The 26,244-nt window shown below is 49.8% G+C and overlaps 1 protein-coding gene across 1 annotated transcript in view; it reads right to left on the bottom strand.

Moving 5' to 3' along the window:
• Window positions 1-8,538, bottom strand: part of DRGX (dorsal root ganglia homeobox) — a 30,807-nt gene extending 22,269 nt beyond the window's left edge. The window contains exons 1-6 of the mRNA XM_086381209.1: window positions 8,466-8,538; window positions 7,435-7,532; window positions 6,490-6,591; window positions 5,335-5,439; window positions 2,926-3,104; window positions 2,725-2,837 (exon numbers count right to left, since the gene is read on the bottom strand). Coding sequence (XP_086237335.1) covers window positions 2,725-2,837; window positions 2,926-3,104; window positions 5,335-5,439; window positions 6,490-6,591; window positions 7,435-7,532; window positions 8,466-8,538 — 670 coding nt within the window. The remainder of the gene's footprint in view (window positions 1-2,724; window positions 2,838-2,925; window positions 3,105-5,334; window positions 5,440-6,489; window positions 6,592-7,434; window positions 7,533-8,465) is intronic.
• Between the last annotated feature and the right edge of the window lie 17,706 nt (window positions 8,539-26,244).

Raw genomic sequence — 26,244 nt, 5'->3', positions numbered from 1 at the left:
GAAGGCAAAGCCTCATGTGCTCGCTTCGCTCACTGCCTGCCTCGCTCTGTGAACGTGGAGTGTGCCGCCTGCCCCAGCACACCTCGTGTCCCTGACTGCAGCCAGGAAGGCCCTCCAGTGAGGATGCCCAGGTTCCCCGAGCAGGTGCCACCACAAAGCCAGGATGTGCCCTGGCATTGTGTGCACTGTGGTTCCCACCACCTCTGCAGAGCCGGCACACCCAAGCGTTCCCCTCCATCAAAGGAGAGTCTGCTTCCAGCCAGGCAAGTTCAGGGCAGGCCCCAAGGGTGTACTGGGGTGGGGGGAGTACCCACAGCAGAGGAAGAAGAGGAGGATGACAGATTCGCCTGCCCCTCCCCCCGCCCTGCTTCCTCCTGAGCTGTCCTGCGTCCCCCTCTCGCCACTGCCTTCGGCCTCTCAGGGACAGTCAGGCACTCTCTCCTGCTCCCTGCCAGCAACCTGGGCCTTTCTCCCCTCCTTCAGCCACCACAGGCCTCCACCAGGGCCTCAGCTTGCCACAGATCCCTCAAAGGCTGTCCCAGCAAAGAAATGTAGGATTCATCTTCAACTCATGAGGCTGGAGTGAGGCAAGCAGAGAATGTTGATAAAATAGTCAGTCACTCCCAGGAGCTGAGCTGGCCCTCACCAAAGTAGAGATGATTCAACAGACACAGGATTGCTCCTCTGTCTGGACAAGCTCCCTGAATGATGCCTACATCCCACTGGTAATCTCTTTCCGGAACCTCCTCGTAATTGAGACCCCCACCTTCACTCTCGGAGCCCTGTCAGTCTATTAGTCTGTGACTGTGTCCCAAGGCCACTCTGCAGAGGGCCTCTACATGGCCCCTGGAGCTGAAGGAAGCAGTAGGAGGGCACAGGTCCAGAGATGGATGGCGCTGAGCCTCATCCTCCCACACCAGGATTTGCCCAGCTGCCTGGACCACTCAGAAGTGGCTGCAGGCCTCAGGCCCCCACCTCCTACAGTGAAAAATCCCACTGTGGGAGCGCGGTATCCAGGGCCTGCAAGCTCTGGCCCTGCACCTTATCTCTCGGCACCATCCCATGAGCACCCAACATACGGGCCATTCTCCAGACAAGCCTGGATCTCCTCCCTGCTGCTCTGCATGCCTGTTCCCTGTGCCTAGAACACCCTTCTGCCCTTCTCACCCTTTAGGAGATTCCCCAGGGAGGCTCCATCATGCCCTCCTTCAGACTCCAGAAACTACATTTGCAATGCAGATTGCCACGATGTGCGTGTATGTGTGTGTGCATGCATGTGTGTGTGTGTGTGTGAGAAGAACCTGCTGGAGGGAGACCCCCCTGAGGCCAGGAAACCCCAGACCCTAAAAGAGAACTCACAGGAAACACCCCGGGGGGCCTCTCCCACTACTAAAAGGCCAGAGCCCACACCTGCACCTCTACCTCCGAGACCCACTGTGACAGACAAACCCCAACACCAACTTGCTGCCCACACCCACTCTGGGGCCCAGCCCTGCTCCCGGCCATCACAGCTGCCTGGCTTCCTCACAGAGTGGCTTTTGGGCCAAGAACTAAAAGACACTGGATGGACCCATTCATCCAGTGGGTTGCCTGAGAAACCCCCAACGGACAGTCCCACCAGAGTCCCTCTCTGTCGGCCTGACAAAAATGCCCCAGATGGTTTCCACCCTTCAAACCATAGCAGCCTTTGAAAAGAGAGCAAATCTAAGAAAACCACAGCTTTAACAGTTCAGACCTCTGACCTGGAGTAGGAAATAGCAATCCACTCCAGTATTCTTGCCTGGAAAATCCCAAGGACAGAGGAGTCTGGTGGGCTTACAGTCCATGGGGTCGCAAGAAGTCAGATATGACTGAGCACGCATGCCGATCTCTGACATCAGGAGGCCCCGGGGAAGGCTGGTGGGCGAGCTGCGTGCATGGAGAGGGTCCTCACAAGGTGGGACAATTGTCCATCGCAGGCCTCACCCATGAGCTGCAGGCTAGCACCTAACACTGATCAACTTGAAGTGGGGAAAGGAGAGGGTGGGATGAATTGAGACAGTAGCATTGGCACATACACACTGCCACGTGTCAAATAGACACGCGGCGGGAAGCTGGTGTGCATCACTGACAGCCCAGCCTGGCGCTTGGTGATGGCCTAGAGGGGTGGGGTGTGAGGAGGGCACGAGGCTCAAGAGGGAGGGGAAGTATGTATATATACAATTATGACTGATTTGCGTTGTTGTATGGCAAAACCCAACACAACGGTGTAAAGCAATTTTCCTCCAATTAAAAAAATTTTTTTTCGCTCTTTGAGGAAGACGCGGTCGCGGCTGCAGCGGACTTGTGTGCCGCCCGCTCCTGCTCCTGACTCACCGCTGTTCGCTCTCGCCGAGGAACAAGTCGGTCAGGAAGCCACGCGATTTAAAAAAAAAAAAAAAATTTTTTTTCAATTAAAAAAACATAAAATCAGTACCAATGCAGTGGCCCCTCCTGAAATAGCCACCTCTCAGCCAGTCCTTTGGCCAGCGCACTGAAACTTAATGACATTCACCTGTATTCTCAGGACATATAGAAATCAGGCAAGATAGCACGTGTGCAAGGGGATGCTGTTTGCAGCCCTGGCGGAGCCTGAGAGAAGGAGAAACAGAGCTGCACCCGCCCCAGGCGCAAGGATGGGCCAGACCAAGAACAAGCTCCACGATCCCCGGGGAGGAGGCGCAGGCCAGCCGAGTCCAGACTCACCTTTCAGGGAGGCGACGTGTGACAGGGCCTGGGCGTAGGTGGCTGTATTCAGGAGGGTTCCCGGCAAGCAAGAGGGGAAGAAAGGCCCTGTGGGACCCACAGTGCGTCCCAGGCTGGCAGAGAAAGAAAACCACAGGGTGAGTTCTCCACCCGGCGTTCCCGCCAGCCCCCGCCCCCAGGCCCGGGGTCAGCCAGCCTCACCTCTGCTGGGCCTCCAGGGCCTCCTTCTTGCTCCGGGCCTGGTCCCCCGGGGGCGGGGAGTTGAGGTTTCTCACGGGTGGAGGCGTCACCTCTGCCATGGGTTCCTTGGCTCCTGGCTCCTGGTCAGAGGCCCCTCTCTCCGTTTTCCTCCATTTGGCTCTTCGGTTCTGGAACCAAACCTGAGTCCATGAAGGAGACACACACACCCGGAGAAGGCAGAAAATCAGACAGAAGGAAGCAGAACCTAAACCCAAAGGCCTGGTCCCCATGCCTGGGCCCGTAGACACCCAACAGCAGGTGTGTGGGAGCACAGCCTCCTCTCTCCAGAGATTTAGCAAAGCGATGCTCCCTGAATTGCAGCTTCAGACCCACAGGTGGGTCGGAAAATCAGTGTAGAAAATGTGATAGGCATTTTTAAGATTTTATTTTTAATGTGGACCATTTTTAAAGTCTCTGTTGAATTTGTTTGGAGAAGGCAGTGGCACTCCACTCCAGTACTCTTGCCTGGAAAATCCCATGGACCGAGGAGCCTGGTAGGCTGCAGTCCATGAGGTCGTAAAGAGTCGGACACGACTGAGCGACTTCACTTTCACTTTTCACTTTCATGCATTGGAGAAGGAAATGGCAACCCACTCCAGTGTTCTTGCCTGGAGAATCCCAGGGACAGAGGAGCCTGGTAGGAGGCTGTCTACGGGGTTGCACAGAGTCGGACACGACTGAAGCGACTTAGCAGCAGCATCGGATTTGTTATAATATTGCTTCTGTTTTATGTTTTGGTTTTTTGGCCATGAGGCATGTGGGATCTTAGCTTCCTGACCAGGGATTGAATCCACATCCCCTTGCATTGGAAGGCAAAGTCTTAACCACTGGACCACCAGGGAAGGCATTCTTAAATGAGGATCACATCACAGCAAGTATCCAAATGCACCGCCCAGAGTAAGGGTGAATTACCCTCTTGTGGAAATTCTCAGTGCATGCAAGTTCATTTATTTGATGTGGAATGTGTTTCCTACGGGGAGTAGGGGGGATTCATCATCAAAGCAGTTTGTAAAACACTGCCCTGCGGTTTCCTCCTGCAAAATACTCATTCTCTCTTCCAGCAGGTGTGGCCTGAGTGTGTCTGGACTCGTGCATGTGATTTAATCCTGACATATCATCACATCACGACAAGTACATCACTTGTGCACCGAATAGAAACACTGACTCTGGAGCTGGGTCCGGCTCAGAATCCTGGATCCCAGTGAATCTGATTCAGAATCCACTGCGATCTTTTCAGGCAGGAAGCTCTTCTACCCCCATTTTACAGATAAGAAAACTAAACACAAAGTATTTAACCTGTCCAAGATGATTCAAGTGCCATGTGGCAGATCCACAATTTGAAGCCCAGTGGCTTAGCTGGGGACCGTGATCCAAACTGTTTGGGAGTAATAATAGTGGGCCCCCCCGCCACCCGCCACAAGCATTGTTGAGAAAAGAACACGGAGCGCGGCGCCTGGCACAGAGCAATTAATCACGCAGTGCACATGGGCTGGTGTTACTGTCTGCACCATCTTCAGGTTAGGAGGCAGCTCACGATTCACCTCCTCTGAGCGCCTTCTCAGAGGCGGGTGTGGAGTTCTTCAAGCCCTGGGAACTAAGACTGTGTTTGTAGGAAAGCCTCAGGGCAGCCAGGCAGACCGGGCCCAAGGTGTCCCCAGAGGTCAGGGAAATCCTGCTGTTCTTAACTCTATGCAGCTAAACCTCTTTCCCCTCTTTCCTGGGAGATTAGTCCTGGTTTAAAAAAAAAAAAAAAGCTTGGTAGACCTCCTCCTATTCCCCTGGGCATCCTCTCCTCCTGTCGACAGACTGGCCCAGGAGAGAGCCTGGGAGTTGAGGCTCACCCCACCTCCAAATTTTCATTCTCCTTTAACTGCGTTTCTTTCTTTTTTAATCTAGTTGGTTTTTAATTGCACATATCAGCAACCATTGAATAATGATTTTATCTATATTCTAAATTTAGGGCAGTTAAATGCAAAGCAAAATGCAGACACTTTCTGGCGTCTTAATTGAATGAAGGTCACAGCTATAACAACATTTAATTGAGCTATTTTTCATTATCATATTTTAATGACTTTGCACTGACAGTTCGCCTGCTTCTGAGGAAAGAGCATGATGGAGTCGTTTATTTCCCTATTTAGTTATTGTTTGACAACATCAGCTTCGATTAAGACCCTGCTTTATAGAACATTAATCATATTTGAATGAGCAAGGGGTATAAATGTAAACACATTTCCCTTCCCGCCAGCAAAGCCATGTCCCCACATGGAGGCTCACTAAACAAATGCTTCACAACCATCGTCTGTTTGCATAACAGCCAACAATAGCCCGAACAACAATCCCCAGCTTTAACTGTCACCGCCCCTATCTCACCCTTGCACCTTTCAGGGAGAAGTTATGATCCTGCACTTCTGAATGCTCAATAATTGTGTCATTTATCTCAATTTGCAGTTCAGTCTTTAGGCAGCTATTGGCAAGCTGGCATTAAAAAAAGAAAGGATAAACAGCATCCTGGCCAAAGGAGATTTTCATTTCCAAATAATAATCAGTTTAATTTGCCCGCATATGACCAATGATTCATGTTCAGATTTAATAATCAGGATCACATAATCTGATTATAGGGGAAATAATTTGTTTACAACCCCCAATTTACTGCTCAGAATTCCATTATCTCTCTTCAGCCATTGGTTTTTAAGAGATACTAACATGACCCAGGGGAACCGAAAGCAAACTATTATATTTCCTACAATTAGATCTTTGCATAGTCTTAACCCCAAGCCCCTACATAAAAAAGAACAGAAACAGCATGGAGGAAATCCCATAAATAAAATGAATATATAATTGTGCTCAAAGAATAGCTCTCCCGGAGAGGCGGCGCTGCGAATCTATTCCTCCTGCATTCGGGCACATCTGCTGGGCTCGACGGGCTTGTGCACTTAAATGTAATCACCATGGAGCTTCTAAAAAGAAATCCTGCTTAGAGACGGTCACCGCGGGCCACACTAGGCTCAGAGGCAGCCCTTCGATGCTGCCGTTTAAAGATTTTTAAATTGCCCATGTTCTTCACATCCACTTCACTGAAAGAGTCCACACACTGGAGAAAAGTTGGACATGATGCAATTTCTGGAAAGCAGATCCTACCCTGTTCCCATATGAAAACAGAGTTCTCTGCAATTGACCGGCCTTACCCCAGAGCGGTCAGAACTGCTTTGAGAATAGCATCTCAGCTCTTTTTTTTTTTTTTCCAAAGCAAGGAAATGGATGTGCATTGATGTAATTTAGTACCTTAGAGACGCGGACAAATTAGTGTAGAACATTATCACTAGTTAATTATGAATGACCGATTAATCAACCTAATCTAATATTCCACATTATGTTGATGTTATTAAAGTGCATCATGAAAATGACAGATAGTCTTCATTTGCTTTCTTTGGCCAAATGTGCACTCTGCAGTCATGATGTCAAAAAAAAAAAAAAAGTTTGCCAGTTTTAATATTAGAGAGTTAAATAATTAAAACGAAGGTTTACCTGCACTCTGGCTTCTGTGAGGTTGATTTTCATGGCTAGCTCTTCTCTGGTAAAGACATCAGGGTAGTGTGTTTGGGCAAAAACTGCCTCCAGAGCTTCTAGCTGGTAAAAGGAAAAAATATTTACTGGTGAGAGGTTGCGGCTAGGTGAGAGGAAACAGAGGCATATTTCAAATTTTCTATGAGTGGTGAGGAAGTCATTTCACAGATCAAATAGGGGAGGAAGAGGAAGAAAAGAGCTCTTTGAAAAGATCCCACAGAATTCAAATTTCAACTGCGATGACTTAGGAGCGAAGACTCACTAACAACCTCAGGGCTACGCCAAGAGGTAGGAGAGAGCAGCTAAAATGTATATGCCTCTACATTTAAAGTGCAGCCTGCGGGGCTTTCACTATTGGGCTTGGAACAGCAGAAGCAACTTGCACAAGCCCTCACTGCGTCAGCTCCACGGAAGCCGCCCAGGCTTTCTGCTCCAGGGTGCTCTGGGAGAAGGACAGGTTTAAGGGCCCTGGAAACACTATGTCAAGGCTCCAGTTGTAGCCCTTCCACCGATGGACAATGATACCGTCTACAATTCCCTCAACCTCTTGGGCTTTCTCGTCTATCTGCTGGGGGTGAGAATACCTGACCTGCCTCCCTCAGGTTATTTCGAGGTTGAAATGATATTGCTACATGGCTGATGTGAACATGTCCCCGAGATTATCAGCCTGACACAAATGGGCACCAGCATCACTGCCTCTTCATTTACTATCTAGGATGACAACAAGGTCCTCTGCCCTCTCTCCAAACAGATTCCTCGACACACAAATTGTTCAGGAAAACAGAAAGATCCGGTTTAACATAATTAAGTCGGCGGCCTTATTTTAAAAGACAAAGAAGAGCTGCTCAAACTCTGAGTGTTTTGGAGGCAGGAAGTGGCTGGCTCTCAGAAGGGGGACATCATCACCTGCTGAAGAGTGAACGTGGTCCGGTTACGGCGCTGTTTTCTCCGCAGAAATCCATCGTCGAAATCTCCCGTGGAATGGTTGCCAAAGGGTGCAGTGCCTGCGGTGAGCGAACTGGGTCAGTCTGAACACAGCTCCACCCCACGGTCCTCACGCAGAGCCCCTGCTACGCACCCTCACTGGGAGACCGTGGCCTGTCCCCTCCAGACGGAACCTCGTCTGGCTACAAGTGTTTTTCTCTGCTCCTCTTTTCCACTCTCGCATGCGCTGTCTCTTTCTGTCCCAGTAATCTCTGACTTTAAGCTCAACTACGCCTATTTCATAGGGTGATGGCAACCTTGCTCCCCTAGACAGCCAAGCCCACTTGTGAAATTCGGGACCCTCTGAGTCAGGAAGGGTCACTGACTTGAGATGGAGCCTTCATCAGCTTTCTGGCTCCAGCTGCATCTCTGCACCTTCAGCTCATCCCTTCTACTTCTGATCCTTTAATAGAAACCTTGAAGTTTCCCTTTTGCTCACCTGTTACTTTACTTTTCCTTGTTTCTATAAACAATAAGGATTAAAGGCTGGGAAAGGGAGAAGAAAGAAATCTCCAAGAGATTTCCCCAGCGCTCCTCTCCTAGAACTTCAAGGCATGAGCAAGAAAGAAGTTTATAAATGAATATTAATACCATTGGTCACAGCTCATCGGCGCCATAGTGGATCTGTTATATAGATGTCAATTAATAAGAAATCTGCTCTAATAGTGACTGTCCTGAATTCCAATCAGACTTCAACAGAACCATTCTCAAAGGGCATCCCAGCCTCTGGCCAGGCTCATAAAAGACCCACTGCTCCTGATTCTCTGAAAAGAAAGGCATTCTTTCCACAGTTCTCTCTGGCAGCCTCCAAAGCTCGTATTAAGCCGGAACAGAGTTTGGCCCCAAACGTGCATTCAGATCATTTTCCAAATGTGCATCATTTACTTGACAGTCCACAAAGACTTCTTAATAAAACAAATGAGCAAGTTCCCATTAGCCAATGAATGCTGTACCTGCCATGGGCTCCGGTCTCAGAACCACTGCATGCTCGGCATTAGGAGCTGACAAGTCACACCGCCCAGGCATTATCCCTCTGAAGGACCCCAGGCCCAAAGTAGCAGGGTCCTTCGGGCTTTTAAAAATTCTATGTACTAAAAGGAGTCCCTCCTACTCATTACGCTACTCCCCTCATCCTATGCCACGAGACCTCCACTCTCTGGTGAAGACTTCTCCCTCCATTGTCTCATCCAAATTGCTTTCTTCCTTGAAATCCTCAAAATATTTTTCTCTAGCTCATTGGAAACTTCAAAGAGACAGACTCTAAACAGTCTTATTCCCATTATTTTGTGGGAAACCAAATTGTCTCCTTTTAAAACAAAGCACCTGACTGGTGAGGATGAAGGGTAACCTTTAAGACTCTCCAATCACAATCAGCCTCACAAATTTCTGCTTGCTTGTCCCAAATTGTATCACAAAGTGTACATATAATATCTTTAAATGAAACCCTTTATGCCATACTGGATCCTAAAAAAGGGTGACAATTGATCAAATTAATAAGAACAAAGATTGACAACCTAATAGAAAAGAAAAAAATATGAGAACATGTTTTTTACTTAAAAATAAATAGAATGGTTGATAATATTATGAAAATTTAGACCTTTAAATAATTAAACAAAATATTTTTGCAAAAAAAAAAATAAGATGCACAATTATAACCAGTACAGATAAAAGCCTAATGCATTTTACACGCTCTTCACCATTCGTAGGAGCACAAATAGGTAAAGACTTATTAGAGGATAATTTGACAATATCTGCCCAAAATTTTAAGTGTATATACAGGTATTTAGTCTATAAATATACTTAAAAAGTGTGCCAAAATAGAGAGAGAATATTGTTCCTGGTAACATGATAACAGAAAAAAATGGAAACAACCAAAGTGCCCAACCGTAGACATTTTCTGTGCAACATATAATGGAATACTACACAGCCGTTTAAAATAAGCCAGTAGATCTGCATACGTTAACACAGAAAAATCACCAAAACCTGTATTAAGAAGAGGAAAAACCAAGCACTGAGTGATGTGGCAGTATGATCTCAGTACAAAGAAGGCATAACGTATACAGGCAAAAATACATACATGGGGGTAAATGCAGGTAAAAACATATTTTTCTTGAATGAATCACAAGAAACCAACAATAGGGAGTATCTTTAGAAACAGAGATAGAGAAGGAGGATCTCACTTTTCAGTGTACAAGTTTCTGTTCTATTCGAATTTTCTGAGCAGGTAGATGTAGTCCTTTTTAATTTAACTTCAGCAAAATTAACTGAGAAGTGAGACTATGAGCCATGTTTGCTCTCACCTGTATGACTTTCTAGATTAATAAAAATTAAAAAGCCAATAGGCAATAATGAGATGTCAGATTCCAAAGATCTGTCCTCAGCCTTTCCATCTGCAGCAGTCACCTCCTCCCCAGCAAGACTAAACTAAAACACCCCTTTCTGTAAAGCTGGCTTTGAAACACATCTGCCAAGGAATAAAAAAGTTCTTAAAATCCCATTTCCTTTTCTTCTGGTCACGGAAATCAGAATCACCGTTGAGGTGGATGTGCCCAGATGCAGGAAAAAAAGATGAGCTGAGCCGAGGGTAGCAGCAGCTCAGTGCTCTGGGGCCACGACAGGCTGGCCAAGGCTCTCCCCAAGTGACTTCTGCAACCCACTCTGCCGGCTGGACTTTCCCCTTCAGTCACCCTGGCAGCCCACCATGCGCTAAATGCCCAAACCTCAACCATCCCACTTTAACTGGAGAGGTGAGCTGCCGAATACCAATCAGTCCAAACCCGAGATTCAGATATGCAGAAAAGGTGTGTCTACTGCAAAAGCAGAGGCTCTCCCTGCAGTCCTAGGTCAGGGGATGAATCTCTCAGACCTTTATAAAGCCCATCAGCATGGGTCCTTGGGAGTAAAAGGAGGTAAAATGCAGTCACGTGTCTGTCCTTCCCTTCTTAGGAATGCTGATCAAGCTGGCAGGGCTTCAACACTGGTCTTCCTTAGCCTGCTTTAGAAAATCTTACTGAACTCTTAAAAGCTTCTATGGAAAAAACAAAACAAACTTTCTGAAATCCCTTGCGTATGGCCCAGCTCAAGCCGGCTACTGCTGCAGGTAACCAGCGCAAGGTGAAGGAGCATGCTCTGATATTTCAGGTCCTCCACCATCTCACTACCTTTCGCCCTGCCCCATGCCTTTGATTTCTTTACCTCCAAAACTCACTCACCTCCCCCACCCCCAAATAAATCAGAGGAGTAGGTTGCCACCAAGTCTTGGTATTGCTCCCAGTTATACGTCATGAGACTACTGGTCTGAGGAAGGTGCTGTTAAAGGGCCAGAGTGTGTGGCTTTGCATTTGCCTGAGGCATTAGTAATCTCCTCAGTTTGTGGAGGGCCCACCCCTGAGGAGTCCTCAAGACTAGCCATCCAAGCTCTCCCCTTCTCACCAACTTATCCCCACCTAACAACCTACGGCAGGGGCCATGCCAAGGTTCCTGAAGGGAAATTGATTCTAAGAACTGGAGACCCTCAAAGACCCAAACCCTGGCCATGGGATGCCCATGGGAGTGGGAACTGGTTAGCATTGGGGGTCAGAAAACCAGTGAGTCACAGAGGAGGAGCCATGCCAGGGCACTTGGTGGGCAAGGCCACCAGACTCCTGAGGGCCACGTTGTCCTGGAGCAGACCTTGAGGACCCTGAGCAAGACTGCCTTGGGCAGGGAATGAGAGCAGCCTGGCAGAGGGTGGTTGGGCCATGCAGGCCGCCTAGTCCACCGTGAAAGATTGATGCAGCCCCCTGGGCAGGGGAGTCTCGATTAGAGGCGTGACACCAGCATCTGTGCTAGGAGGATCCGCCCGTCCTGGCAGGGCACATTGCCTGGGGCTGACCAGCCCAGGCAGGGATGGGGGAGGTAGGAGGCAGGTGGCCACGGGGGCGGAAGGCTGGAGCGGGATGTGGGGAGGGGTCTAGGGGGCCTGTACCCAACTGCGGGTGGCTGTGCCCCTCTCCAAGCGGGGACCTAACCTAACCAGCCCCAGCTGCCGCTTGGGCCCTTTCTGGCGGGCACCGGCTTTTTGGAGCAGCTTCGGCTCGGCGCTTACTCACCCTCTAGCTGTGGTGGACAGTGGAAATAAAACATCGCCGACGGCCCGATTGACTGCACGGCCAGGACTCGGGAGGGTGACCGCAGAACCGCCAAGGCACGCGTACGCGTCGATCTGGCCCGGCTGCAGAGCAAACAGCGATAGAGTCGAAGTCTCCCTCTGCCTTAGCCTCCACCCGGCCCGGGAGCGCACTGGGCGCTCCCTTCCTGGAAAACCCCCTCCCAGCGCCTTCAGCCCACTGTGGGCACTGGAGGGGAGGTGGAGTGCCGTCGCAAGCCGGAGACCCTGTGGGCAGCCCTTCCGTTCGAGTCCACCACCCGGACAGACGTCCCCCAGCCTCGGCCCCAACACCAAGCCTACGCAGTCTGGTTCCCGGCTCTCAGGGGTCCCCACCGCAATCCCTGCTCCCAAGCCACCTCCGCAGAGTCGGCGAGCGCGCCAGGGCGCACCGGGCTCGGTGTGTGGGTGGGGAGCCGCGCGTACCTCGGCGGGCGGCGGGAGAGGAAGGCCGGAGCGCGACCGCCTCTGGTCCGTTCGCCGGCTCGACTGGCAGCGGGCGGGGCTGCGCGCGGCTGGCGCCCGCAGGACCAGAAAAGTGACTCGGGAAGTGGCCAGATGTCTTGCTGTCTGTCTACAGCGCGCGCCGCCGCTCAGCACTCGCCTTTATAATCTCACGCATAATTGGCCTTAATCTGATTATTTCCAGCGCTGTCTACAGCGAGTAACTTGGATAGGTCTACTGGGCCTTACAAATGGCCCACGTGGTGTAAAAAAAAAAAAAAAAAACCCGTCATTTCTTAGCAAACATCAGGAATGTCTTTCCTCTTTTTCTTTAGAGGGTTGAAACAATCACCACTACCACCACCCCCAAAAGGCATTATTCTCTGACCACTCCACCCCACCCCCACCCCGAGTTCCCTCTGCCTCAAACCTTTTTCTCCGCAGGAGCTTGACTTTAGGCTCCCCTTGTCAGAGGCCTGGTGACTCCCGGGCTGCGAATTGACAAAGAGCTGCTAATTGTCGCCACCGGATGGGTTTTGGGGGGACTCTTTGCACACGGCTTCCCTTTCCAAGCGACCGTACAAAAGGAAAGTTTGATTTTGTTCTCAGCAAGGGGTCCCTGAATTTATGTTCGCTTCTCCATGCAAATGATATGCGGTGGGACCCTTCGCAATTACTTTTAAAATGCATCCGAGGCAGTCACTCAGCGGAGAGAGACCGCCCTTCCCTCTGCCTGGGTGAAAATTAAACTCTAAAGTACCGGGCTGAAATTTTCAAGTCAGGGGCGCGGGATTGGATCAAATCACATAAACTGCAAAAAAAGCAAGTCTAATGGCGCATAATTGGTTCTGTAATAGCATTACACTAGGATAATAGCCCGTTACGGCCCCCTGCACTATTAAGTGCTTCCCTGGCGGAAAGCCTTTATGATATTAAAGGGGGAATATAATGATATTTTGGTTATTAAATGCGTGTAATTAATTTATGCACCACTGAAAATAAAGTTGGTATTATGACCCACTCAAGATGCATCAGAAGATGCAAGTCAGACAACTGTTGATAAGTTCTGGTGTCTGTGTTCCGTCTAGACTGCTGATTTTATTTTGGGACGATGGCTTCTTGGACAGACTGCATAAATTGAATATTTTATAAACATTCTAATGCTGTGTTCAGGATCCCTGGTGAGGCAGTAGGTCGGGTCCTGCATCGCCTGGGATCCAGCCTTGATCTTAAAGACACAGTGAGTGGGAAGCAGAAGGCCTGGGGGCCCACACATGCACACCCACCCCCAAGGAAGGTGCATCGAACTGGAGGGCAGATTGGCTGCCAGGGCCCTGGACCACCCGTGGATGGCCCTCTGAAAACCGCCAGGAAGAAGAACCAGGACGGCTTCCTCAGAGACAAATCGGGCCGCTACACTTCAGAGGCCCCTCCTGGGCTCAGCCCACCCAGGCGCAGAAAGCCGACCTCATCTCAAGGAAGAAACCACTGGAAACGCTGGCTGGATTCTGAGTGGAGACAGCCTGCAGCGCCAGCTTCACCAGGGCCACCGACTCCAGGAGTCCAGGCAACCCGCCAGCGGGGAGCATGCCTGCAGGTCTGGGCGGCGGGCGCAATAGCAAGCTGGGCTGGTGGGGTAGTGAGAGAGCCATTTCCACTCCATCCGGAAAGGGCTAGAGCCCTGAGAAGCGACCCTGTTTCAGCTCAGGCCAGGAAGCTCAGTGCGCTCTCTCTCTTTGTCTCCCTCAGAGCACCCGTGCTCTCTGGAGTTCTTTTCAAGAGTCGGAGTCTCCCCCTTGAGTGTCTGGGCCTGCCAAAAGCTCCCTCAAACTCCTACTTACCCTAGGCGGCCTCCTGCAAGCACCCTGCGCGCTTCGGAGCCGAGTGCCTGTGGAACGAGGTGAGGAAAACATCTGGGCTGGCTCCACAAGATGCTCCAAGGAGCACCTGAGTATCTGTGTAGGAACCCTAGGAACCAGGCGCCCAGCGCCGCGTTGGCCCCAAAAACCAACTAGGTCCAAGCCCATCTCAGGTCCCCATTCCTGACATCGGCCGCAGCAGTTTCCTGTCAAGGCCCAGAGATGTCCTAGGCGCTGGACAGGCTTGTCCTGGGTCTGCAGGCGGGGCGCTCCCCGAGCCTCCCTGTCGGTCAGAACCCTGGACAGCGGCACCTGTTTCCACCGGGAGGCTAAAGGACGCGACCAGTCACAGGGTCCCCTCTGCGGCCCTGTGCTCCGCGGCGGCGGGACGCACCCCGCCAAATTCTGGGTGTTGGGACCCGATCCCCATCCTCTTCTTGTCCCAAACGAGAAAGTTACTTGGGACGCTCGCTCAGTGCTCGCAGCAGGGGCCGAACTCTCCGTTCCGCAGCCCAACGCCCAGCTTCTGCCCCGCGGCGCCAGCCGGGAAGCCTCCCACGGCCGCTCTCCGTCTCCCCGGCCTTCCCAGCGTCCCGCACCCGAGCCTGGCTGTCTCCCCGCTGGGACGCTTAGCCGGGCTCCCGCAAAACACTCACCCAGAGCGGGGCTCAGAGCCAGCGGGACCCTCGGTCTCGTTTCCCCGAAGTTCCTCTCCCCCAGCCTCGAGGCCGGGCTCGTTCCTGTTGGCAAAACAGCGAATAAACAACCAACCAAGCAATCACGGAAAGTAAAGGCTACAGCAAACTTTGATGACGGCTCTTTTTTTCCTCGGATTGTCTCCGACCCTCCGGGCCGGGACCGGAAAGAGGTGACTAACACGTATTGCTACCATTTCCCTCCCCTCTAAAAAAGAGCTTCGGTAACGAAAAGGTTATTTTTTCTTAATTCTTGTGCGGTAAAATGTATTTTCCAATTAACCAAATTCACCGATCTGTCCCGCTTGGACACTCTGATAATTTACAACCTAAAAGTGTACTTTCTTTATCTAAAGACCAAGGTGACTGCTTTTAATTTTCTCTAACCTCTTTACACTTGATGTTCACCAGACTCATAATGTTAATTGGCTTCATATACGGATCATCAGTTTAATGAAGAAATAAATCCTGTGTTGCTTTATGTTTTAACAGTGATTGCTTTAATGAGGAATGTGACGTGTTCCAAAATCAAAGCTGCAGGAGACATTAGAGGGGGCTTCTATTAGGACGGGAATGCTTATTTAAAGTTAAAACCACGGGTCATATTTCAACAGATTCTATATCAGCACGGGCCTTCCTCACTCCCACCTGGGTTGCTTCTGTCTCTAGAAGGATGCAATTGTGTGGTTGGTCTTCAAAGGCTCCTTCTCTGTATTTAATACACAGCAGCCGCAGTCTTCATTCTAAGAATCATTTTCTAGTTACTAAACAAGCATGCTACCTTACCTCCTGCCCAGCAGAGCAAAGAGAAGCTGGAACAGAGTAGTGAGTCCAACTTTCAAGGTTGTTCACTTAAAAAAAATAAAATCAAGTGGGAAGACAGTACCACACACCCTAAGATTTGTGTGCAGCTGTTACAGAGCGGTGCCCCTAGCGCAGCGCATCCCTACCACTGAAAATTCAAGCCTCCACTCTTAAAAGACAGACAACTTCATCTTGGGCAGAGTGGGCAGTTGCTGACCCAGGCTCTGGCCCCTGAGAATGTCTACAGGGGACGCGCTGGGCTCCCGGCTGGGTGATGGTAGCTTTCCATCTCTGTATCAATTAATAGGAGAGTAAATCTGCTTTCTCTAATGGGTGTTTGATTTTTCTAATTTTAAGCTTGTTCTCTATGAAGAGAGAACTGTCATCACAAAAATACTGAGAGCAGCAATAAAATGCTGGAAATTGGAACATCTATACCTGGAAGCCCTAAATTGTCCTTCTGTTGAATTATGAGTTATTTTTAATTGATTCCTGGAAAGAATTCCAAATCCTTAAAAAATGTAGGGGGTTGAAACTCCAGGTCAGTGTCTCCAACATCACACATGGTATTTATTTCTTACCATTTGCTCTGTTTTAGGAAAATGGAAAAACATTTGGAGACACCACTGTCAACATCTTTTGAGTCCGGATGCATTGTGTTGGATTTGACACTTCAGCTGTACTCAGAAGAGATGTTTCCAACCTCCCTTTCAAAACCTTCTTTAGCAGAAAAAATTTCAGTAAACGCAGTTTAAAACCATAACAATGGGGTCAAGCAGATAAAAATACTTCAATTTTCAGGGAGGAAAAAAGAACAACTGAATTCCTGTTTACGAGCTTCCAAAGTGTCCGGATGATCCGTAACGTTGTTTCCCTGTTTAAATCCTTTCAAGCCTCTCAGGCGTAGCTCCCTGCGGCCACACAGCTTTCCCAAGACAGAAAGTGCAGGACGCGCGCGCTCAGCAGGGCCCACACACCCTCTGCAAATGTATTGTCATTTGTAGTTTTGGAAATGGCCAGCCAAGGAAGTTTGGTTTGCCAAACGTGATGGAATATGTGGGGGAAATAGCAGCTAATTGAAATTCCAGACGAATGGGGTACTATGAATAGGATAAACACACACACACCCATACACACACACACACACACCCATATATACACACACACACCCATATACACACACACACCCATATACACACACACACACATATATACACACACACACCCATATACACACACACACACCCATACACACACACACACCCATATATACACATACACACCCATATACACACACACACCCATATACACACACACACATATATACACACACACACCCATATACACACACACACACCCATACACACACACACATACACACCCATATATACACACACACACCCATACACACACACACACACCCCCATACACGCACACAAACACACACACACACAACAACAAGAAAAAGACAGGCATTTTATCATCTTGGAAATTTCCCGTCATTCGTTAGTTTCACTGTCATGTGAAAGCAAGAGCAGCTGCTTAAGCACAAGCCGGCGTCCAGTAACTCCACCTGCGATGCTGCAGGACAAAGCGTGTCCCGTGTGGCTCTTGGGGCTCTCCTAGCTGGCTCCAGTCTGCCTGATCCTCACGAGGTGAGAAAGCATTGCACCCGAGGCAGGCCCGCTGCCTGAAGAGTCTGTGCGTACTTGTTGTCATTCAAGCAGGCTCCAGTCCTCAGGAGCAAGGTGAGCTTGAGCCGGTCACACGCCCTTTAAAGACCCCCATGACTTTCTACACAAAGAGGGGATAAAAACGCCTACATCAAGTTCTGGTGGGAAGATTAAAAACAGTGCTAAAGGGCTCAGGGCAGTGAAAATATTCTGTATATCACAGTGATGGACAGGTGTCACTATACTTTTGTTACAACCCAAAGACTGTACAACACCAAGAATGAGCCCTAATATGAACTCCGAGCTCTGGGTGATTATGATGAGTCAGTGTTGGTTCACTGACTGTAACATCTGATGGGGGTGCTGATAATGGGGAGGCTATGCATAGAAAATTGCTCTAAAAACACAAAGGCTATCTTGTTCAATTAAGGGGAGGAGAGAAATACTGAAAACAATGCCCAGCAGGTAACAACCACGCGTTTGCGACAACAGTTACACTATCGTTATTGTTGTCTTGCCACTACTGTGATCCACTAGGGGGCCACGTTCCTGGAGAGATGCTCCTCTGAGCTGCTCTGGAACTCAGAGATGGCACATGCCTCTTCTGGCTGTCTCTAAGATGAGCCCACCTTGGGCTGAAGCAGCACCACGGGGAGAGTCCCTCTTTGGCACCTTCTCCTACCCCATCTGCCAGTCGACCAAGCTTGTTTCCTTATATTTTTCCCTTCATGCTTCTTTGCTTGGTTTGCTGAGTATTACTCAGCACACGCCTATTAAGCTAGAAAACCTAAACCAAGGCCCTTTAAGCTATATCAGAGGTGTTTTACCTGGCCAAGAGAAATCTTTTAGAAATTCAAATTGAGTGCCTTTAGCCTGGGCGTGTCAACTCTACTTGCCTACAGCCCTCACTGTGCCACCCTACTTTCCTCCAGGTTGCCTCTCATATTTGTGTGACCCACCAGGTTCCTGCAGACATTTGACTTTCCTACCTCTGACATAAATTCTGTGAGTCTAGCATAATTTCCAGACTGTTAATGCATTCTTATCAAATATTAGGATAGGAAAGGGGTATATTGAGGAAGACAGAGTCCACAGTCCCTGGAGTTTCAGAATCTAGTTCAGTCCACTTCTGTAAACATTTATCTAGCAACCCCTCTGTGCTAGGCACAGGAGACGCAGACCTGATCTCTGGCCACAGGAGCCAATCTCTAGAGGTTTTGGATAGGAAAGGAAATGGGAGGGAGCAGGGAGAAGGGAAACTGGCACCATCTGGTACTGCTCGGAAAGGCACTGGATTCACTGGTCTTCTCTCCTCTGCCCTAGAGAGCTCTCTAGAAGGGCAGCTCTCATGGTATAGCCCACCTCCTGCTGGGGGAGGGGCTCCCAGGATGCTCCTGCATCCTTTTGCAGCTTCAGATGGAGAAGCACCCTCTCTGCCCAGAGCGCACAACCGAGTCTCCCGTTGCTCCTCAGCATCCTGGCAATCACACCGGAGCCCAAGGGTCTTGACAAGGCTCAGTATCAGCCCTCAGCCTCTTGCTTCCCAATTCCTGCTTCAGGGAAAGTCTCAGGGAGCTGGACCATAGTCTGGGATATGTCCTAAAGCTGAACCTACAGGAATCAATTTCTAAGATCCCGACATCCAGGACTACTCTGCTGGATCTACTGAAGTCACTGACTTGGAGCAAAATCATTTTAGCAACATTTAGTTGTTAATTGTAGCTGGCTATTATTAAAGACATCATAATAAGTTGCTGAAAATAAAATGAAATCAATCCAAGCCTAAAATAGAAGAAAGATCTGTCTCCAAATCTAAATGATCTCACCAATAAACCTCTAGGACAAATAGCTTTCAAGGTCAACCCTTCAGTGTAAAACAGTTCTCCCCATAAGAATAAAATAACAGAGTTGCTGAACGTTAAGGGGAAGTGGGGAAGTGGCGCCTGGATGGACTGGTTGACAACAGAAGCAGGACTGGAGTCCGTCTCCCAGCCACAAGCCCTGCGCTCTTGACTGGCCCTCTTTAACAAGGCATGTTTCTCCTGAAACAAAATACAGTCAATTGTCCATGCTAAGTGTTCAGTAAATGTGTAGAATTTAATTGAAATGACTATTAAAGAGATGAAATGTTTGCAACATGAATATTAGTAAGCACAATAAAAGCTTTCTAATTTCTAATAGACTCGAATTACATAAACATCTATGGTGCAAAGGGAGTAGGTTTGTAATCACACAGACTTGGGGTTAACTTTGGCTTCTTAAACCCCTTTCTTGTCTATAAAGCAGGATTGACAATGCCTGCCTTTCAGTATCTGGCTGGCCATCAGTACATCAGAACATCAGTACCTTATTCTCTCTTGCTGTTTCTGTCTCTCTCTCTCATACACACACACACACTCACACACACACACACCCAGTAGGTGCTTCAGAACTGTGACTTCTCTGTGACATCCTTGCAAACCTGGATTTAGAGGTAGCCCCTCCTTCTCTTCTGACCAGCCCACTGCTTTCTGTGGTCAGACCCCGCCTCTTCCAACCTACTGGCCCTGCCCCCACAGCCAATTCACAGTTCCTCTCACACTCTCTGGTTCTGCCTTTGTGACTCAGCTCACCACGATCCTGCCCAGCATGGACACGCCCTGGGTGTATGGAGCAGAGCTTCTCAGCACACTCCAAGAGGAGGGCCCACTTTGCCTTCCTTCCCTCCTGCCGGCCTCATTCGGAGGGAGCCTCTCAGAGCCCATTCAGATTTCAGCATAAATATTCACTGAATGAAACTGACTGATGTCTGAGCAAGGCTGGTGCAGGCAATTCCCCCGACTCTGCCCCATCACCGATCAGCCCACAGCGCCCCACAGGCCAGCCTGGCGAGTGGCAAGCCTCAGCTTGACATACTGATACACACTGGGGACATCCTCCGTGTACCTGTCCATCCATCCGTTTCTTCATTCATTCCACAACATAGCTGTGGAGTCCCAGTCTGTGCCAGGTGCCTTCAGGGGATGCATTTGTACACAAAACCCCCAGGGACTGAGGAGGTTGCTGTGTCAGGAAAGCCTCTCATAACCACTGTAGCAGAGCTCACCAAAGTCCAGGTTCCAGTGACAGGCTGTACCCTGGAAGGACAGACCCCTGTTCCCCAAGGCTGCCCCCTCCCAGACCCCCAGCCGCATGGTCCAGAGTCCAGCCCAGAGAGGCTGAGCCCAGCTGCTGCAGGAGGGCAGCTGAGGCAGCGATGGACAGGCTCAGCTTTGCCGGGAAGTTGGGGCTCCCGCAAAGCTTCCCTGATGCCATGCTGAAGCTCCAGTTTTCCTCTTCTTCCCCTCTCACTCCTCCAGCAGTTGCTCACTGAGAGCCGTGTTGTGCAAGAGATGGCTTTTCTTTCACTATGCTTAAAATCTCTTAATTTTGTTTGTGTGATTTTTTTTCGAATATTACCTCCCCAAGTAGACTAAAAGCCTTGAAGGTAGAAAACAGGTCCGCGTGGGTCCATCATGCCATTCTCTGCCCTTAGCCCGGTGCCTAGCACCTGCCCCTAGACGTGCAATGCAGAACACATAGGAATGAGACAAGCTCTACGCTCAGGTTCAGGAGGACAAGGACGTCAGCAGAGCATGTGGCGACCAGTGCCTCTCCCTCCAGGGCTCGGCTGTGTCCTTCAGTGTTCCCTAGGATAAGCCGGGGCACAGATAAGTACCTGAATCAAGGGCCAACCAATTGTCTCCTCTTTCCTGTATCTCTTACTAATTGCTGCAGAGGGCTTTTGAATAGTCACAGGCAGTCGCTTCTGAGACAATCACGAGCAAAGTGGCCACGCCGTGCAGTTTTACAGGAGGAAAGCTCTTCTAGGCTGTTTTGCCTAACTTGACTCAAATCATTTGAGGGCTTTCGCTCTCCCCACTTCACAACCGCAGTACTAGAATGTACATGGTGCCTCGCGTCTGAAATCCCCTGTGCTGCTTTCCAGCTCCTGAACATCATCTCCTCATCCGCAGCAGATAAATGATTTCCATCTCAGAAGAAGTGCCTTATGATGTGGTAAAAGGCTCCGTAGATGTGGTGGTGGAGCTTAGCATGTGTGAGGCCCCGGCCCTACAGAGGAGCGGGCTTGGGAATTGGGTAATAGCCTCTCTGCTTTTGCATCTTCCCCATCTCTCTCCCTGTTCCCTCCCTCCCTCCCTCTCCCTCAATGTCCTGTCTGGTCCAGCCCCTAACTGGCAAAGCCTGTGCTAAATTCTGTCCTATCTAAGGGATGCCCTGTATGCCTTAGCTATCCCAAGATTGTCTGTGTGGGCTCTGACCTCTCACCACCTTTGCCCCTTTAAGCAAGAAATAGAGTTCGGATGGGGGGAGGTACCAGTGAAGAAATGGGGGAAGGGGAGAGGATCCTCAATTTTTAATTTCTGAAGGGGTGTCCACTTGGCTATTGTGGAGAAAGTTTTGTTGTTGTTCAACCAGAATCGATATTGGCTTTATTACGTTTGAAATGTGTAAATGATTGTCTGGAATACCACTGACCAAGGTCCACACCCTGCCTCTTTGTAACACTGGTCCCTTTACACAAAGATCATTTCTACCTGACATCTGAGGGCATCTGAACTTATAATAGATTATAAGTTTTTTTAAGTGAATAGATTTTTTTGAAGTGATAGGTTCCTTTTATTCTGCTCCTCAGAAAAAGTGTTTAAAGGAAAAATCAATGAATTGAATGTGAAGATTTTTAAAAAGCACATAAGACAATGCAATTTAAAACATCCACAATATTACAACCTAAGAGAACCATTATTAACATTTTATTGTCGAGCTTACAGATGTTTTATATGAATTTGTTTTATGTATACTTTTTAAAGAACAAAAGTGGGACCATAACATTACCTGGTTCTTACTCACTTCACAATATATTGTGAATGTCTTTCTGTGTCATTAAATGTTCTTCCACAATATCCTTAGTGGTTCTACACGCAGTCAGGATGTATGTTCAGTTGTTGGGCTAGAGACCTTTAACAGTGGCTCAAACAAGACAGTGCATTTCCCTCTCATGTGGATGTCCACTCTGCTTTGATGGCTTCCTCTCTGAAGCGGCAGGGCTCCTTTAACCTGCTTTCTCCACCATCCCTCAGGTGTGGCCCTTGTCCACATGGCCCCTCCACATCTGCCTCACAGCCAGCAGGGAGGGTAGAGAAGGAGGGTTGGTGGCACACCCTTCACGGGAGGGCACGGACCTTCCAGCGTCTGGAAGGCACACGTGCTACTTCTGCTTGTATCCCCGTGGCCAGGAGCAGGTCTCCACCCAGCTGGCAGGGAGACATCTGTGTGCCCAGGTGAGCATCACAGGGTCTGTTATCCTGGGAGAAAGGAGAGTGAGCACTGGGGGACAGCCGTCAGCATCCGCCACAGTGCTGCTTCAGTGAGGGACTGTGGTGGGACATTCGTACAGCCACCGTTTTTCTCCTAAGATAAATTTTCCAGTAGACAAACCGCTTGAACAAGCAATAAACATACTGAAGATTCCTGAGAGTCATTCGTGCGTATTCAGTCACTGAGCTCTGTCCAACTCTTTGTGATCCCATGGTCTGTAGCCCACCAGATCCCTCTGCCCATAGGATTTCCCAGGCAAGGATGCTGGAGTGGGCTGCCGGTTCCTTCTCCAGGGCATCTCCCCGACTCAGGGATCAAACCCACATCTCCTGCAGTGGCAGGAGGATTCTTTTACCACTGAGCCACCTGGAAAGCCCGAGTCTCCTGTACTTGCTCCCAATTCTGTGAAAGCCTATGCTGCTTGGATATTTTTCCTTTTGTCTTCCCTTCTACCTTGAGCAGGCTTCCCTGGTGGCTCAGCTGGTAAAGAATCCGCCTGCAGTGCAGGAAAACTGGCTTCGATCCCTGGGTTGGGAAGATCCCCTAGGGAAGGGAAAGGCTACCCACTCCAGTATTCCGGCCTGGAGGATTCCATGAACTATATAGTCCATGGGGTCAGAAAGAGTCGGGCACAACTGAGCGACTGAACTGAACTAAACTGAGCGCCTTTCACTTTCAATACCTCGAGCCCTCTTCAACCCTCATCCTTTACCAAGGAGACCAGCCCGCATGAGTGGTAGACATCAGTGACCACCACCCCAAACTGAAAACTGTAACACAAATCCCACAAGCCTGCATCAGCCCTCTCTAGTCTTGGGTGGCAACACACAAACCAGACAGGGTCTCATCACAGCCCAGAGAGTCAGATGCAAAGACACTCAGGCCATGGGACAATCTGGATGAAGACCCTAATCCCCTAAACAGACCCTTGGGAGGCTGGTTGCGGACTCAGTCAGGAAACCCAAAGCCAGGGGACACTGGGGTGGGAGCTGGAAGGTGGTGTAGGCAGGTTCTGGGAGAGGCATGAGGTCAGGGCTTTCTTTCCCAGGCTAAGGAGGAAGATAGTCACAGGTCAAATACCAGGGGAGTCAGGACTCTAGCACTCTAGCCTGCTGGCTAATTTCTCCTAGAGCAGGGGCATAAACAGTGGTCCTCAGGACTCCCCAAATCTCCTCGGCTCCCCCACCACCAGGGCTGCCACCAGCAGATGGGGCTCTGTTCACACACCGACAGAATGGCCGTACATCCTGGGTCACAGGTCAGCACTAGTGAGTTGATGAAAATGTGAGCTCAGCTTAAAAGGAGAAGAGGGGAAGTGGGAGGAAGGCAGGAAGGAGAACCTTGAGCAACCCCATCTTGGGGACCAGAAAAGGGGAAGGGGAAGGGCTCTCTCTGTCCCCAGGTGGCTCAGCCCAGTTTCCTCAGATTGGGCTGGCGAGGAAGTGTTACCCACTGGCTGAGCTTCTGAGAATGCTGCTGTTATCCTGACGTCCCGTGGCGCTGCCCCAGCCCAGAGTCGCCCCTATTGAGCCAGAGCCAACAACTTGCCACTAGGTGGCACCAAACTGCAAAGACACTCGCCCCTTCCTCTTCAGCAGGAAGTCCTGTACAGACAGCTTTCCAAGGAAGACTGGAGCCCCCGCTAATTTATCCGGGTGCTGCCTGCTCCCATCAAAGCCCTGGCACAGGGTAGGGGCTCAGAATGTGTGAATGTCTTCTGGCTGCAGGACAGACGGACAGATGGACGGATGGATGCATGGATAGAGCTGATACCCCTGCAAAAGCTGGGCATGTCTTCTCCTCCAGGTGGGCACTACAGATGAAGCTGGGATCCACCCTGGGCCTCACAGGTAGCTCTAGCTCAAGAACGGGCCTTTCCGGATGCTTCTGCCTCTGGCTCCTTCTGGGCCCACAGACTGGGCAAAGGGTCTTTATTATACAAATTGGTGGTTTACCTGCTTATGGGGAGGAGGGTGAAGGGGGTGGGAGGTTGAAGAAAAAGAGATCACTGGGAGTGTCCTAATGATCTCACCCAGGGCGATCAGAGAAACCCCTCCTGTACCCAGTCCCCACCCCAGCCTGGCCAGCCGTCTTCCCACCTTCAAAGCTCCGGCCTTCCCATTATTCATTCCCAGCTCAAAGTCATCTCTTCAAGAGAAGACTCCCAGGACCACCACAGAACTCTCCCCACACCCCCAACTCTCAGCTCTTCTCCTGCTTTAATTGCCTTCTTAGCCATCAACGCTGTGCCGTGTCTTTTGGCCCGCCTCCCTGCTAGCATGCAAGCTCAGTGGAGCATCTCAGTGTCTGGAACTGCATGTAGCAGACAGCATTCTGCTAACCAAGCAGACTCCAGCTCTTCCCCTGGTCCCCTCCCCCACCCCAGCCAGGACTCCCACCCCCAGGGAGAGCTCATTACCCCTAAGAAGTGCTCCTTTGCACAACAATAGGCAACTTCCCCTTAACTACTCTGCCGATTTAGGTCTTACATACTTGTAAGACGGTAGGTGTTGCGAGAGGGCATCAGAGGGCAGACACACTGAAACCACACTCACAGAAAACTAGTCAATCTAATCACACTAGGACCACAGCCTTGTCTAACTCAATGAAACTAAGCCATGCCCGTGGGGCCACCCAAGACGGGTGGATCATGGTGGAGAGATCTGACAGAATGCGGTCCACTGGAGAAGGGAATGGCAAACCACTTCAGTATTCTTGCCTTGAGAACCCCATGAACAGTATGAAAAGGCAAAATGATAGGATACTGAAAGAGGAACTCCCCAGGTCAGTAGGTGCCCAATATGCTACTGGAGATCCGTGGAGAAATAAGGAATGATGATAAAGCTGAAACTCCAGTACTTTGGCCACCTCATGCAAAGAGTTGACTCATTGGAAAAGACTCTGATGCTGGGAGGGATTGGGGGCAGGAGGAGAAGGGGACGACAGAGGATGAGATGGCTGGATGGCATCACTGACTCGATGGACGTGAGTCTGAGTGAACTCCGGGAGTTGGTGATGGACAGAGAGGCCTGGCGTGCTGCAATTCATGGGGTTGCAAAAAATCGGACATGACTGAGCTACTGAACGAACTGAACTGATTTTAGGTCCTACAGTCCTAGCTCTGCACCAGCACCATTGCAAACTTCATTCTCTTACAAAGTCCAGGATACACAAATCTATTTTGTTTTAATTATTGCTGTTTAATGAGCCATAGTGAGACTACGGTGAGGGTGCACGAAAGGAGATCATTTAGGAGAGGCCAGTGCGGAGGTGTTGGTGGGTGAGAGCCTTACCTGAAGTTTCATCTGCTGTCGCATGGCTGCCTCTGCCTGATGGAGAGCAGTTGCAACCCAGGACCACAGGGACAATGGGAGCTCCCACAGGCCAGGTGCCTGGCTGGTTCCCCATACTCAGAGAGGCAGCAGACAACTTTTTAAATAATTTCTGACAGTCTCAGATATTCTCAGATAAGCCTCAAACAAAAATGGCATCTTGTTTTCTCTTTTTTTTTCATTTTTGGGTGGTTAAACAGTTTCTTGTACATATATTCTGTTTGTTGCTTGGTGGCTAAGTTATGCCCCACTTTTTGCGATCCTATGGACTGCAGTCCTCAGGGCTCTGCTGTCCCTGGGATTCTCCAGGCAAGAATACGGGAGTGGGTTGTCATTTCCCTCTCCAGGGATTGAACCAGCGTCTCCTGCATTGCAAGCTTATTCCACTGCTGAGCCCCCAGGAAAGCCTATACTGCTTTA

Source organism: Bos grunniens, chromosome 28 (assembly GCF_055505025.1).
Source record: "Bos grunniens cultivar Pamir isolate PY7600 chromosome 28, Bosgru_T2T1.0, whole genome shotgun sequence".
Taxonomy (NCBI): domain Eukaryota; kingdom Metazoa; phylum Chordata; class Mammalia; order Artiodactyla; family Bovidae; genus Bos; species Bos grunniens.
The sequence above is the reverse complement of the archived record's forward strand: the minus strand, read 5'-3'. Positions and strand labels throughout refer to the sequence as shown.